Source organism: Haemaphysalis longicornis, unplaced genomic scaffold (assembly GCF_048455015.1).
Source record: "Haemaphysalis longicornis isolate Haplotype H1 unplaced genomic scaffold, Haemaphysalis longicornis Haplotype H1 scaffold_1, whole genome shotgun sequence".
Classification (NCBI taxonomy): Eukaryota; Metazoa; Arthropoda; class Arachnida; order Ixodida; family Ixodidae; genus Haemaphysalis; species Haemaphysalis longicornis.
Window position 1 is genome coordinate 200,650,039 of NW_027526203.1, and position 16,445 is coordinate 200,666,483.

The following is a 16,445-nucleotide window of genomic DNA, read 5'->3' on the forward strand; positions in this document are numbered from 1 at the left end:
GGGCTCGCTTCGCCACAACACAGCCGCCTGTTCGCCCACTGTTACCATCAGAGCAAAGCCGCTGAGTGAAGGAGGCTGGTAATTTGCAAAAAGAGAAAAAGAGCGAAGTAAGAAAACTTCGGAATGCCAACGTACAGGTCCCATTTTTGCGTCAATCAGAAGGCTAGGCCTCGTCATCTGCCGGATTAGGTCTTACGTCCTCGAATAGTTTTGTGCGCTGTGGCGAAGCACATCCGTGGGAGTAGTACACGTCACAGACTGCAGGCTGTAGTCGTGTCTGCAGCTGGTCGGGTATTTACGCGAGCGAAGTAAAGGTGGGCACCACTTACGGTGGTCGGCGATGATCTGCACGTCTTCCCGTCGGCACACGGATGGAATGCAGGCGCCGTACTTGAGCAGAGGAGCCAATGTTGTCGCCGGGTTGTCCACTATGTTTGTAATGTTGCCTACAAACTGGGGAAAGCAGACGATACGGGCGTATAAGTGAGTGGAGCTCGTCCGACTGACTCTTAGCATTGCCATCTACGCTTGCTAAAGGCCGTTGTACCACCCTACTTTAAGTTAACCATTCCTGGCGAAGCGCAGCAGAAGTGCCCAAAACAGCTCAACGCATTCTGAAACTATATGGGGGGGGGGGGGGGGGGGGCATTTATTTCTTGTTTACTTAACTATTTCTAAAATGTGGTCAATCGCACAGCCAAACGAGCGCAAAAGGTACCATTTCGGGGAAATCTCAGTACACACGGCCACGCCAAAATACGCCAGGACCTGGAAATCGGCATTAGCTTTGTGTGGCTGCTCTCGAACACATAGACTAGACTAGACTAGACTAGACTAGAATAGAATAGAATAGAATAGAATAGAATAGAAGTTTATTTCATGTTCTTTATAAGACATGACGGGGAGAGAGAAAAAGCTGCTATGGACAGCTTGACGAGCTCTCGCCCCGTACTGGTGTATGGGCAGTAGATGGCTCCTGACGGTATACATCCTAGAGGGTTTGCGTACAATTAATGCAGTGGAATTTCAATAAAACAGTGTTTTTCTGTAGAATGCATAATAAAACAATGCTGTTACAACAAGTGTCGTTAAATAAACATAAATGAGAAGGAAAAAGTTTATACTATGTCTAGCGGAACATTGCTTGCCTACATATCCAGAACTGGTATTGTTACTGGTACACGGGACAGATGCGTTAAAATCTTGGTAAAATATAAGTAGTAAGTTTAGTAAGTTAGCTAGGACGTGAGCAAAATTTCCAAGTGTCAAATTTTTGAATTGTATTCATGCGGCGACGCTCACTTGGGCTACGACCGAGGCAGGCCGTAATGAAGGGCTGCGGAATAAATCGGGTCACCTGGGAAAAGGCCACTACCTCTCTTCTAAGGACTGGCCGCGCCCTCTGGATCTGTGTACCCAGATATGAACGCACGGGAATTTGAGTATTTCGTATTCGTCGGGAAAGCGGCTGCCGCAGCTGAGAGTCGAATCCGCGACCTGTTGCTCGGCATATTAGTAGTTACCGCACTGCTTCGGCGAGCATTCCTCCTTGCGTCGCTAAGAGATTTGTAGGCGTGCAATTATCGCTTGGAGGTGGCCTTTTTTTTTCCTATTGAGTTAGATTGTGTATCCTGTGAAAGCCGGTATCGCAACTAAAAAAAAAAAAACAAAAAACAAAGACAATCATCGCTTCCTGGCCATTTTTGCGAAGCCAAGCCGGAAGAATGCACGCAAGGTGGTTCTTGCCTCCGGAAGAAGGGAATGGTACTGCATTAACATGCCCACTAAGTTTCAGTGAGCCTTCGTGAGCATTAGAGTTATGGATTTCTTGCTGTTATCGGCTGTTCAGTTAATCAATGGATGATGGGAAATAAAATAAGTGGTTATTTTTAGTCCAAGTTCAGAAGAACCAGGTGCAGGCTGGCTGTAGTGTGGACAAATTGTATTTGTTGATTAAAACGGTGTGTGCTATGAGGTGAACTAGAACTTCTTAACGACAATCCGCTTCGAAAGCTTAAGGCATCGCGCTAATGATCAGATGCCTCCGACAGGCGCTCGATATAGCTGTACGGCTACCCTTAGCGAAGGCTTTCTTATTCCAGTTCACCGGATTACGCCAGTGTTGCGGCTTACAAGCGGTCAGAGCCTGCCAGCTGCACCTTAGAGCGGTCGAAATAATGAAAATTAGAGATTAATGCATTTTATCTCACTAACCAGAATGTTTAATACGACTATACAGGCCTGTGACATCTGCTCACCCCTACAAGGGACAGTAGAACCAGAATGGACCTTTTTCCAGTAGCGCTCTGCGCTTGCGCTTCTCTCACTACCAGCGACCGATCCGCCATTCTTGGTGGGCAAAATGTAGACAAAACGACGCCATATTGGATTAGCCAGTGGCGAACGCCGAACCAGCTAAGTGCTGCTGCGTTGTCTGAGCGCTCAAAACGGCCTACGGTAGGCGCTACGGCTGCCATGGAAAACTTTTTTCTGCCACCAAAACCATGCATGTGGCTCCTGGGACGGCTTCCTCAACTACGCAGGGCAGGCGGAAAAAAAGGGGGCGTGTTCTTTATAATCCCCCAGCTATGGTTCGTGCGGCCGCCGCAAGAGGACTACGCTACTGGAAAAAGGTTCATCCCTTCACGGTCAGCCATCGTTTTAGTAAGGCTGCGCCGGCGCCCACGCTTCGCTGTAACTACATAGATGGTGTTCATTGGAAGCAGCGCTCACATCGAGCTTGATGTGCTTGAGGTACTTCTCCACTATGGCGATGGCCTCGGGCGGTACCGGGGAGCCGTCGTGGTAGTAGTGCACCATGCAGTACTTTCCCTGGAACAGGCCCTCCTCGTGTCGGATGCCCAGGCACTGGTCGTACATGCCGTACATCGCCACGCGGCCCTGTAGGAGGCCGGCGGCCGGCTTGCCCATGGCGTCCATCACTGAAACGAGAAGGGCGCGTGGCACGGCCAATTAGAGCGATTCCAACGGGAGCATTCGCGCCGGACGACACGTCAACAAGAGCAGTGCCGCAGCCTACGGCTCATCAAAACCAGCCCGGATGTCTACAACCTCATTTAAGCGCCTACCCTCGTAGAAGGAAAAAGAACTTGTTCAACTTAATAGAATTAGACATTACATAACAGAGGCAACAAGTTGTAAAGCAAAAAAATCTAGTTCGGGCCCACTAAGCGCCCAGTTCAACGCAATGTTTTCAGCGATTAGGTACCTATGTCTGAAACTCATGATCCGCGTCGAACCCTTGAACGCCCCTTTTCGCTGTTCATAGGTCTCTTGGTTGCCTTTTTTCACTCTTTTCAGTTGCTACCCGAGGTAGCCACTGGACGCGGTAACGAGGTCGGATGTGTGCGGCATGCCGGCTGGATCACCTTGATAGGAGTGACCTCCTTCATGTTTCCTTACGTCTTTTCTTTTTCATAAGAACGTGTGGGTACGAGGTAGTTGGTATTCCATGGTAAGCCTTTCAAGCGCCAAGATATTTAGACGAAGGACGCCGGTCTTTGGTGCACGCGGGTGTGTATTCCGATGAGCGACGTTTTGTTTTTGACTGCGTGCCCGTAGCTCGTGATTCAAATGGCGGCGCGCAACATTAGCTCGCCGTTGAGGCGCACAACAATGTACAATGTACGAACAGAAAAAAAAGTCCTTTAAAACGCTTTACGAATGAGCGTATTGCAGACCGCTGCTGATAATTTACCTGATACCCAGGCCGTTCAAAAATCCGAAGACGCTTTGGACCAACTAATAACACGCGTACGAGGAAATGTGCTGGAATACCACAATAAGCCGCCGCCAAACTGGCTGTTGCTCGCTGAAGGATTTAAACCAGGAGCAGGTTACACGGTCGTACGCATTTCATCATTATCGTCATCATCATAAGCGTGTTTGTGTCCACTGCAGGACGAAAGCATCTCCCAAAGATCTCCAGCTCCGCCTATCGAGTGCTAGCTGAGTGCATGTTGCTACACTGGCCGAGGTTGAGCAGTTTCGCGTGGCTTCTGGACAGCCGTGCGGCGCATGCGCGAGGAGCAGTGACGTCACACGGAGCACAGAACGTTGCTCGCTTCCCGGCGTGTCTCACACACCCCACGCGCCCAGCGTCTTCACCGACCTCCGTTCCGCACGTGGCGGCCCGGTCCATTTGATGATCATGCAAGGGGTGGCCGGGTGTGGAACCGATGGCTCGGGCGTCGCAGCAACACCGGCGTGCGCCTGTGGAACCAGCTTAGCTCTGGGGCGATTGGTGGCGCTGCGCCGGAGCCACTTGATAAATATACATGTGTCACATAATGCGTATACCGCGTGTGTGTCATTGAAGCAGCCGTAAGCATGATAATCAAGCTAATCCTAGACGACCAGGAAAGCTAAGAATAACCAGCTGAACCTCAGCTCACGCTACGTATATCCTGGCATAGCCGATCTCGGCCGAAACATTTGCCCGTACGCTGATGAAATGCGCGGCGAATTGTTGACATGGCGAGAGAGATAGAAATAGCCTTGATAGTGTGTTCTGGGTTCGATGCTAGTGTCGCCGTAAATTTTTGTGCGCAGGCACGAACAACACGGCGGGTTCAAGATCAATGCCTACAGTATTGCCAGTGATGACTTTTCAGGGCGAATGGTGGTAAGCAAAAAAAAAAAAAAAAAAACGGGGTCCATATTTTTGTCTGTCTTCTTGGATTCTCCCGTAACAAAAATAAAAAAAAATAAAACGCGTTTCTCTCACACGGCGCCATTCATACTTTGTGTTGTAACAGCTTCAGAGGTCAAATTTGTTTGCTTTAGCAACGACACTGGCTGCCTCTCGGTCCTTTTGCTGTCCAGTAGTATCGGCGTTTCGTCGTCGCCGTTCCCATTTCGTCCTATTTTACCGCCTGCTAGGCCGTGCACTCACTGCTGCACACTCCATTTTACTACTCGTAGAAGCGGTAACGGATTGATGGCGAAAAGTTTTGCCAAAATACGCCATCAATAGCTGGCGCGATAACAAGCCAGAGTCAAGCCGAAGCGTTTCCCCTGACGTGGGCGTATGGTCAGAAGCAGCCCAGCAACTTCCGAAAAAAAAAAAAAAAAATCCCGAGAGCATGGCGCTTTGAAAAAAAAAAAAAAAAAAAGAAAGAGGTGCCGCCGCTGTTCCGTGCAACTTCTTTTTTAAAGACGATAGTCTTTCTTGGGCTACTTCAACCCAGAAATTTTGGTCTGTCTGTATGTCTGTCCGTCTGTCTGTCTGTCTGTGACCCGATTCAGCCACCCGGCCAAACTGAAACAAGGCCTGCGCAATAGTCTTTTATAGTCACAGCTAAATGTGCCCGTCTAAGTCCGGTGTAATGTTCATACTTGTCAACATTGTTGAAGAAGAACAAGACATTACGCAAATGTAAGGCAACAAATAAATACAGGAGTGATATTTGCAGTGTTCCTTTATAAAAAATTATACATGCTTGATTTCTTCGAAATTAAATACCACATCAATTGCAGAAAAAAATTCACTCCGCCGTCGCCTGCTGTCGCCCGCGCCACTATAGCTTCTGGCGGCATTTTAAGAAATCAACCGGCAACACTTACGAAAGGTTCCACTAGATAGATTCCACGCTTTGCTTGCAACGCACGTGGAGTAGAGAAACGCGGTTCTATAAACGTTGAAGTAGGGCGCCTCGATTCACGCGCGTCTTCGCAGTACGGCAGCGTTGGCATCGGGACACCCGGTTTGGAGCAGTGGAACGCGGGAAATTTAAAATGATTTCAGCAAACCTTTGGCGTCTTTACCTTGGGAGGAGCGCGACGCAAGAGGAACAACATGAGGTGAGCGGGAAAGCGAATGGAGGCATTTACTTGACAAAAGTCGATAAAGACTATCGTCTTTTGACGACATTTGCAACGAAAGGAGCAGATACGCGGGCAATTTTTTCCCACACGTGCCCCGAAAAAACGTTTCCGCGAGCCCCCTGATGAAAACAGTTGTACGCGTGAGGTATATATACGAGAAAGTTTGACCACGACCGGTTACACGCTCAGTCAGTCAAGGGCAGTGGAACGCGCGTAGGGCCGACTTTCCGCCTTTTCATACCTGCGTTTTCGTCCTTTCCTGGATCAATAGAGTCAATTGCCGGGGTCAGGACGAATTAGCGGCGCGTTTTCTAGCGAGCAACCCGTACGCGGCGAGCAGCTGGCGGGCTGACTTCCGACCACGCCGGGCGCCTTCGCGGTACAAGGCGTTTGTAAACACGCGCAGCAGGCAGTCGAATGGCCCACATCCCTGTGTTTTCCGCCATTTTCCTTTCTTGACGGAAGTACTGCAAGAAGGCCGTGCGGATGATTTTTGCGAATATAGTAGCGCGGCCTCCGAGACGAAAGATTTGCGACGGACTACCGAACCAGCACGGGTCAGGACAGCGCATGTTCGGGAACCACGTCGGAGGAAATTACCCTCGCATTGAGCTAAATATGACGCTTCGTGAACATGAACTCCAAATCAATTGTCCGCCTGTGTGTCCGAGAGGCACGCAAAGACGAAAGAAATTGAGGGAGGACCACAAAAAAGTGCCGCGATGATGAATGTAAAAGAAGTAATTTATTAATTGAAATAATGATTGATTCATTGATTAACTGATTCTAAGTGATGAATTGAATTGAACTTAATTATTTTGAGATTCCGCGCAGTGAGAAGCCGCCCTTAATAAGAGGCCTGCGCAGAGATGCGCAGGCACTGACGCATGACTGGCCCGCACAAAGGCCACCCCGACGAGAGACGTGATGTGCAAGTGGCGCTCCTGTACACTCCACTGGCGGAGCTGAACGACAGCGACGGCGATAACAGCATCGCCACCCACAGCAATTACCTTTCGAGCCTTGCCCGTACGCCAACGACCCTACCGTCAAGCAGGACATACGGCACCTTCTGTGGGATCGTGAGGCCACCGCCTGCTTCGGGTCCATTGCGCAAGCCCAGCGTGAACCTACGAGTGAAGCACATTCCCCGGCTCCCACGCGCTCCTGGGGGACGCTGCTCACCCCGTGGGAGTTTGCCACCGAATCTAGCGTGGCCGAAAGATCGAGCTAAGGAGTCAGGTGAGCGCCGCATTTTTTCCCCAAACAGCCCCCTCCCCACTCAGGCCACTGGCCAGTCTTCTCATAACAGAGATTCATACGCACGTACCTATTGGCAGTTGTCCAAGTATTGGTCAATCCCACTCTGCGGGCACGTGCTCCCTTGTGTGCTTTTTTTTTTGTTTGTTTCGTGTGGGACAACTAAGCCACGCGAAAGATTTTTCGCGAACGCTTACTCCGCTATGTTTACTACGAACGCAAGGAAATCTGGAGAGAGAGAGAGAAAAGACTTTATTGAATTTTCGCCTGCAGGAGGGACGAGGAAAGGCTCCACGGAGCCACCCCGTCTCTCGACGCTGCCTAGGGCGACTGATCACCGGCACTAAAAAAGAAAGCGAAACACAAAGCCGCGCTGCCTTCGAGTTGTGCCACGCCACATGGAATCCTGAGCGGCACCATTTGCGGCACCTGTGAGTATCGGCGGCACCAGAAGCACCGTTTGGGAGGTATGTGATTATATATGGGGGGTATGTTTGGGGGGTAAGTGATTATATTTGGCGAACAATGCCACCGTGGCTTACGGACAGAAATGTTCTATTTATAAGCCGTCCACCACTTATCCGACAGGAACGGCAGTGTTTAGTTTCAGTGTGTGTTAAAGGCACGAATTCGCGGGTCAGAGCAGTCGAGTATATAGCCACCTGCGTGGACACAATTACAGTTCCAGTTTCGTGGGAGCATGAACATGGTTCATAGCAGTGCATTTAGGGGCCTGGTACAACCATGGCTGTTGTTACTTCATGTAAACTGTGTGTGGTAAAGGCATGCATAGTGAGAATGGTCACAGTCACTTCAACAGCGTGACAATTGAGGGTCAACAAAGTCACATGTGGCAGCATACAACGCTATGATACCACATTCGGCACGAGCCCGAAAAGACGTAATTGCTTCGTATAGGCACGACCTACACAATGTGAAATAAACTCGGAGCTTGCCCATCGATTAATTGGGTTCTGGCTGGGCGGCGAGGAACAAGACCGGTATTCAAGCACTCTGGTTTCAATTCACTAATACTTATGTTAGATGTAATTAATACGCCTAACGCCATTCAAGTCATATAACAAGTTTTGGGACCGAATTTAGGGTGTTTTTATTTTGTCATTTTTGACTGCTCAACCTTCTCCACAGCAGCTCCTTATTTTTTTTTTGCCCATGGAATTTTTATTACGAGGGCAGATTCGGACTGCCCAGAAACTGCTCAGAACTCCTCTTAACAGGGAAATAAACGAGGCAATTGCATGGCATAACCATATCGTCTAGGCAGAGGAACTTGTATAGATCCGCTTTTTGATGAAGTCCGGCCTCGTCACTGCGCCGAAAGATACCGCAGGAACGTTGCTACTCGCCATGCAAACTGGCATACACCCAGACTTCATTTTCACGTACGCAGGTAAATTAACGCTACCAACAGCGCATTCCCCCAATCTGGTCGAACAGCTTTACGAAGCAGAAATTAGAGAGCACTTGTTACTTTTGAGAAGGCAGGCATTTCGGTCAAACGTTCAATTTGGGGAATCCTGTATCTGAAATGTCACATTTCAACTTCGAATCCACCTACCGCTCCACTGACCTATGCTTGCGTTATAAACGCAAAGTTGCAGGTTGTATTCCCGGCAGCTGTTTTGCTAATTTCAGTGCAGAGATTTCAGCGCAAGCGAAAGATCCACTGAGGGTGTAAATTAATGCGTGGTCTTCCACTGAACGCGCACCTCACAGCAGCGGTATTTTCCAGCTTGGGCGTGTGAAAAAAAAAACCCCGGTAATCTTTGAATCAACTCCGAATTTCATGCGGTCCGCTACTGTAACCTGTCGATGTCTGTTTACATTGAAACTAGCAATGACGACGCACTTTATCACGAGCATGACCAGGCACTGACGTTGTTTTAAAAACAAACAAATGGACAGCGTGCGTGTGCTTGTCCAGAAAACAAGGGGGGAAATGCGAGGAAAATAATAACTGACGGGTCGAGTCATCAAGCGTATAGAACATATGTGCCGACTGTTCGAATTCGCACAATGTTATCGCTGAGTAACAGCCTTAGTAGGAACGATGTGGACGTCGGGGTTTTTATCGAGCGGGTTTTTGCGTGGATTCAGTCATCGGGGGAATTCGCCTCCATTTTCCAGTAACGGAAAGAAAAAAAATAGTTGGCTGATCGCGGGGCGCGAAGGCGCTAGCGCGGATCGCAGTACGGGATCCGGCAGTTCGACTCTTTCTTGGACGCGCAAACGCGCGGGGGCTCATTCGAGCGTGCGAGCGTAAATACACACCGCCGATAGGGATCGCCGAACACGTAACCGGCCGCCCTGCGGCGTCGTGCGAGTATCGAGGAGCGGAGGCGCTGTCCTTCACGCTCAGCCGACCCGCTTCAATCGGCGTCCATTTCCGAGATAAGCCGTTTCCGACGACGCATCTTCTTTACCGGAGGCACGATGCACCACCTATCCATTTCACCCACACGCCACATCGATCGGGTCGGGTTGAACCGAACTCTGGGGAAGCAAGGGAAAAAAATGAAGTCGGCCGCATCGTCTGGAAAAGCCAACATTCCGCGCGGAGAAACGCAGATTACAAAATGCAACTGCATGGATTGCTGGCGAGTGGCTGAAAACAGATATTAGAATTACTATCTGTTCAAAGTTATTTATGCGAACTTCCTCTGCCCTGCAAGATATGCTGCATGGAATGTCGTGTTTATGCATAACGGGAGTGTATACTTGTACAGCTCATTTCCAGCAGGAAATAGTTTCTTGACGAGGGCTGATGTGCTGTCGTCGATTTTTTTTTATTATAGTAATATAATGTAGAGCTTGCATGCTTTGATGGCCAACAGCTGCGAAAAACTAATTTTTGCTGGTTAGGGTCCTGTTGTATTATTTAATACACTTGCTTTGGAAACCTTGCAAACACAATAGCTCATTTTGCTCCTGTACAGAACACCGGCCGACCTCGGATTTGACTTCGTCAGGAGAGCGGGGCTGCTGAAGAACCATTTCCCGTGGGCAGCTTCCCTTCAAGGACCATCGTCCTCGCCATTACGAGAGCCGTCGTTAATCTTGCCTCTTCTTACTATTTCGAGTTTTTCGTCGATGCAATTTTTTCTTTTGTTTAGTTTACTGAGATGATTGGGACCGCTTACATAAGAGGGTCTATTGTTTCATCGGCTTCGCGGTTGTTTGTTGCACCGTGTTTAGCACCCGAGTGGGACGATTGTTATGGCTTGGCCGCGGGTGGCACCAGGAAGAGTTCTGTACGCCGTAGGAAACAGCATTTGTACACAGGCGCCTTGGAAGAGAATGGCCGATAACTAAATTACGTTTTTACGGCAGGAGCATCTGGTGCGGAGCTGTGGATGATTGAAGGATGCACGTGGTAAACATCAATAAGCGTCATCCGTATCCCCATACGAAGGCTGGGTTCGGTCAACGTGCAATCAGAAGCGAATTCGGCGCCCGCTACGGTGTTTTGCGTGCGTGGCTTCTGAAGCGTGTGAAGCGCCCGCGTCCCGTCTGTTTACTGTACGTATTTGTCGTCACTGCGCTAAACATTCTTCCATATTCACGTGGCCACCGGTAGGAAACCTTTACGTAAAGTTTAAAATGGTAGCTGGCCTGATACCTTGAACCTGAACCCTACTGGATGCTATATGAGGCCTTTAAATTGCACAAACATTTTTTCTCATTTCCCCCTCTTCATTTTGACCTTTTTCGGGCGTCCCTCGTGGCCACTTAGAGCGCGGGTTGCGAGATAGAGACCGCACACAATCACAACCCCAGCAGTTTCATACGCTGTTCAACAACTTATTCTAATCAGGTTACTTAAAGGGGCGCTGCAAGCTGTTTCAACATACTATCCAATCGCGTTATAAGGGAATGTGTGCACTCCTCTGATTTTCGTTTACTAATTTTCCAACATTGCAGCGCAGAATTTGGTTTATGAGGTGAATTGAATGCCGGAAGCCGGTACAGAACGTGCCTCTACCTAATCGGGAAATTCAAGCGCACGGTGACAGAACGCTTACTCTCAGTGACAGCTGTGGGGCGGTTATGAGGTATGGCCCGCGTCTCCGCATGAAATGCGTAGAGAGGCTAGAACACCCATCAGAGATTCCTAATGTTCTTTCCACCAGAACCAAGTGTGAAGGAAGACGACAGAACGATGATGGGGATTACGACGATGGCGATGGCCATGATGGGTGGTAAGATCACAATATCATGGCTGAAGCTGTCAGCATCACCTGTGAGATTGCACGCTCCCGAGCTGGGTCTATTATATTGAAGTGACCTTCCATCACCGTAGCAGCATCGGCCACGAAAAGGCATCTGTTCTTGCTATGGGGGCTGGCCTAGAAGATTAAAATGGCTGTCAGACCTTCTGAAGCTTCTAACCATCCCCAATCAGAAGAAGGACTAATGAAGAAGACTGAATATACACAACGCCACACAGCTTGAGCTGAAGACATCCCTGGTTTCCCACAGTCTCCTTGTCGCCAAGAAATATTCCTGTCTCCACAGTCTCCAAGAAATATTCTTGTAAAAGTTCCGCAAGCTGTGAAGACATACTGGCCACTGCGAATAGCGGCATTTAGTATACTGCTGAATCGGGGCTTGCTTACATTGATTGCGCACGGAGCAAACACAGAACAAATATTAAGCAAGACATTTGTGAATATTACATTTTAAAGCGAAGCTTCCTATTCCTCACTGATGGCGTCCGATGTCGCGCCAAATCGTACTGCAGGAAAGCCAACATTATACAGCGAGTTTCACGAAACGATAACGACGATGAGCGAAGGCGCACCAAATGCCTCAAGAAAACAAAAACGCTTCCCATGGTCGCAATCTAACCTGGATCCCTCGCGTTATGAAGCCGACGTCTATCCGATTGCGCCATTCCGACACGGTCGAAGCAACTTGGATTTTGGACTTTGACTTTGACTCAGGTTGCATGGGAGGAAACTTCGCGTTTTAACAATCTTTCTCTTGAGGAAGGGGCGTTGATTTCTTAAGGCTGACGTAGTGTAAGATCCGGTTGAGTAACCGAGTGACGTCATTGTGGTTGCAGGGAGGGCTGCATACCGTTTTCTTATCTTGAGAAATAGTAAAATAACAGAAAAACAGTTTCAGTGCGCAATGAACCCGTAAATAGACATATTCACGTCACATTCGTTTACAGCTACAAAAGAAACTAGGAGTCAATTAGGAACACCGCACTAGATTTTTTTCCCTCTCTCTGGGTACGTCCTCACGTGCTTCCCCGCTGCAGTTGGGGAGCATGGAGCGGCTTACCGGCTTTCTTGCTTATTATGCAACTGGGCACACGTGCCTCGCGGTTCCTAGCAAGCAGCCGCGGCAGGTCACTCAGCCGCGGGCACTTTGCCAGCACGGCACGCGCAAGGCAGATACGCGAGACCACGCCGCGCGGGTTTCGCAGGATACAGCGCGAGCAGCCCATCAAGCGCATCCATCGCAATGCTCACCTCATAGCGAGCTACCGCCACGCCTCAATGCTCGGAGGGCGAGCATTTACGTTCAGCCTGTATAAACGGTAGCTACATATCATTCGGAAGGACTGGGTGAAAACGCCTCGAGTTCCGGCAAGCCGCTTTTGCGAGCCGCCTCGCAAGCTCTGAATGATAGCCAGAGTCCTTTCATGTTTCGGAGCTTCCACAATGACTATTACGCCTGTATTATTGCAGCCTGTCGTATCTGCGGCCTGTTTGAGCGGTTGGAAACGGCGTGGGTGTGTGAGTGTCTGTCCGCCCAGAGTGATGACACACTTGTAAGCGGCAATTTAGTTGAAGCGTTCGTTGGCGGAATTTTGCAGACATCCACACCACCGGGCACACAGTACACCGCGCGTTAACGCGTCTCACTGTCCCTTCTCCCTATGCCTCTATCATCGAAAGTTCGAAACCGTGCTTGACGCAACGAATATAATTCGGGTACACGAGTACCGTTGCAGTTGGTGGTTGCAGGGGACGTCATGCAGCATGGGGGTATTTGAGGATGCACCGCGTAGTTGAACTCCTGTGACCGTCTATTTCACTATTCAGTAGAAGGCTGAAACCTGAGTTTTCGTGAATAACCTGGCAGTGTGTAGTCATCTCCACATATCGTCAGCTAATCGACGATATGTGGAGATGACGACACACTGATTTGAAATGTGACGAAATATGCAATCTCGGCCCTCAGTTTTTGTATTATTGTTTAAAATCGACCTTTTGTTGTTCACAGACAAGCTGCACCGGCTAGATATGCTCACAACTTGTTAATGGCCACCCAGCGGACTTGCCAAAGCGTCGTCAACAGGTCTTTGAGAAGAATTGAGCGAGGGACACGGCTCATGAGGATATAGTTTCCACGTACAAAACAGAAGACTCGTAAATTGCCTGAACAATAAACTCAGATCGTAAAGTAACCAGCCCGGACTTGAAGTTAATAAAGCAATGAACAACGTTTGTAGCATCTGTCTAGTGTCCCTTCAACGCGCTCTAAAATTTCATATGCGCTCGAAGCACGACATGTTCGTAAAATTGTGCAGAGTTCTGTTATTATTGTTTGGTAGGTGGCACATGTTTCGTATAATTTTCGTCATTACAAGCCGACGTAAGTTTCTGGAACATCCAAGCTGCCCAATGTGCACATGAACACGTTCAACTGTATACGCGGTTGTTCTTTTTTTCTTCCTCTGTGTCCGTTTTTTGCTACGTCACTTTGCTATCGACTCCCGCTAGCCTGCGGTGAGAGCGAGAAAAAAAAAAAGAAAAACGTTTTACCTTTTCGTACATTCGTAAAACCACAGTAAATAATGCCAGCGAAACCACTGGAAATAAAAGAGAGGTGACGCTGAAACTTTCACCAGGAAACGAACTTGGAGCCACGAATTCGCCAATCCCAATCTGTGCTGGGATAATGGGAGGGGGTACGTTTTTTTTTTTTTTTGATTGTTTTCGCGCAGCGGCGGTGCGGTATTAGGCCGTACATAACGCGACCAGGAATGCATCCCTCCCGGTAGGGAGGGAAGGGGCTGCAGGCGGACTTTGTATACGCCATAAGAATGAAAAATACTGTACCAATATAGCCCGCACTGGATCGCCGCGTAAACCCCAATTAGAAACGTGAGAGTAGTGCCTAATTGCATGGTTGTTTTACGCATCGTCACCACAGCGGGCGTCAACAAGCAACAAACAAAGAACAAGCTCGAGTTGAAAAAGACCGCAGACGAAAGTGCCTGTCTGTTGTCTTTTCTTTCACTTTTGTTTTTTTTCCAAGCTGCGGTGACGGTATATTTCGTATGAAGCTGACCAATCTGAATAAATTAATACTCCCCCCCCCCCCCCCTCAATTAAAAGGCGCAGTATGAAACCTGACTTGCGAAATCAGATACAGCGATGTAAGAAAAACAAGCGAGTCGTACCGGGTACTACACGATTTTGTCGTCGTCTCTATGGGACGTGATCAGTGCTGATGCCCCAATTTCCTTTCTTCGTTACATCGCGTTCCGCTTCCTCGCAAACCCTTGCCACTGTCTGCGTATGCGTGCATTTACCCCCTCAAGAACTGCAAAAAGTTGGCTGTTTTCCAGAGTGCAGGCGCTTCATAAGCTCAGCTTGCTTCTTCTTGGGCAAAATAAAAGGGAACTAAACAAACAAAGTTTCCTTTGTAGCACGCGGTTCGGAATAAATAGCCGTATGAGATTTCTAAAGCACGAAATTTTAACCGGAAACAGGAAAGAAACTCGCGTTTTCGTGAGAATCGGGCAAGACGGTGCGATATGCCGGTTGCAAACACCGAATAGGAAGCCGCAGAGATAGCTGTTTGTTCTAGTCTGTTTCGTGCCATCACAAGCGACTTAAATGGGGTGGTTGACAGAAGTGGCGTACTCGACAATATGGCGTTTTTCTCGTTGTTAAAACAAAATTGAGATGGATTTACAGATTTACCAGATTACCCCTCCACTGCGGCGTCCCTCACTGTGGAGTGGCGTGGAGGATTACGGAGGATGTTAAATGCAATGAAAGGTTCCCAATTACGTGAGCACAAAGTACTCAACTGTCCAAAAATATTGGGCAAAGCGGATTTTTCTTCTCTAGTTTCGTGATATAGACCTAAAGTAATACAAAACTTGTGGAGGTACCGTAAATCGTTTTCTCGGGCATATCGTTAAGTACTCCAAGAGAGGTAGCGTAAACGTGCTTTACCGAAGTCACCGCTGATATCAGTTGATCAACGAATTGGAAATTTAAGACTGCCATTGTTACAGCAAATCGGCGCCGGTTCGATGTTTAATAACTCAACACTTATTGCAAGGGCTGAAATCGACCGAGATGGAAAGCTTGGTAAGCTGATGCATGTTCATTCTTGAAGAAAATCAGCCCACAGAAGACGAATACAGAGCTGTGTTCGTTTTCATTCTCGCATGAAATGACCTCACTGCGAGAACCAAAAGAAGCGCAGCGCATTGGCCGAGAGGAGGTACGCTCGTGCGCTTGGCCCGTTTTAGTTCTCACAGCGGAGAGACGCGCAAAGAAAGCTGTGGAAAGCAGATCACTCACTCTCGACAGCCCAGATCTCGAAGTCCCGCAGTGCCGGGCCGAGTTTCATGAGGGCGCCTATGCACTCAGTGGAGAGCTCGGGGTCGTAGATGATCTCGCTGACCAGCGGGTAGAACTCCTTGGTGGCGATGCGCATGAACCTCTCGGAGAGCTCGTCGAGTTTCTGTTTCAGAGGATTTGGTTTAGCCGTCGTCATCGTAGTCGTGCTCGTGGTCATGGCTGTAGTCCTGCGGGTCGAACTGTTCGTTACGGCCACCACGCGCGAGGAGTCGTCCTCCTGCAGCGCCGAGGCGAGCGCGACCGCGAGTAGTAGCAGGAGCCCGCGAAAACACTGTGCGGTTCCCACGGCCATGGCTGTGCTGACTGCTGCGCGGCGGGCAGGCAAAGCGGATGGGCGCGTACGCTAGTCGTCGAGCACGTGCCGGCCTGGCAGTCTTGGAGCGCCGGGCTCCGGGTCTGATGGTCGAGTGAACACGGGGGACTTCCAAACTCCCGTAATAATCGAGTCGGAACTAGGAACGACTTGACGTCACGACACGTGCGCGAGGGGGGAGCAGGGGAGGCCCGGAGTGACTCTCTGCACCCCCCCCCCCCCCCTCAGCCCCCTCTCCCACAGCCCCGGCGCTCTGCTGGCGCCGGGACCTTGGTGGCGGTCAGCGCGTGCTGCGCGTGCTGTCGTTGAACTTGACCAATCGGCGGCTTCGGGTGCCCGCTTCTCTTGCGGGACACGCGTCCGCGCACGCGTCTTTGACGCGCGCC

The 16,445-nt window shown here is 49.5% G+C and overlaps 1 protein-coding gene across 1 annotated transcript in view; it reads right to left on the reverse strand.

Moving 5' to 3' along the window:
* The window catches only part of LOC144141218 (nose resistant to fluoxetine protein 6-like), a 31,836-nt gene extending 15,661 nt beyond the window's left edge, over nt 1-16,175 (reverse strand). The window contains exons 1-3 of the mRNA XM_077672780.1: nt 15,687-16,175; nt 2,734-2,942; nt 330-453 (exon numbers count right to left, since the gene is read on the reverse strand). Coding sequence (XP_077528906.1) covers nt 330-453; nt 2,734-2,942; nt 15,687-16,038 — 685 coding nt within the window. The 5' untranslated portion in view covers nt 16,039-16,175. The remainder of the gene's footprint in view (nt 1-329; nt 454-2,733; nt 2,943-15,686) is intronic.
* Between the last annotated feature and the right edge of the window lie 270 nt (nt 16,176-16,445).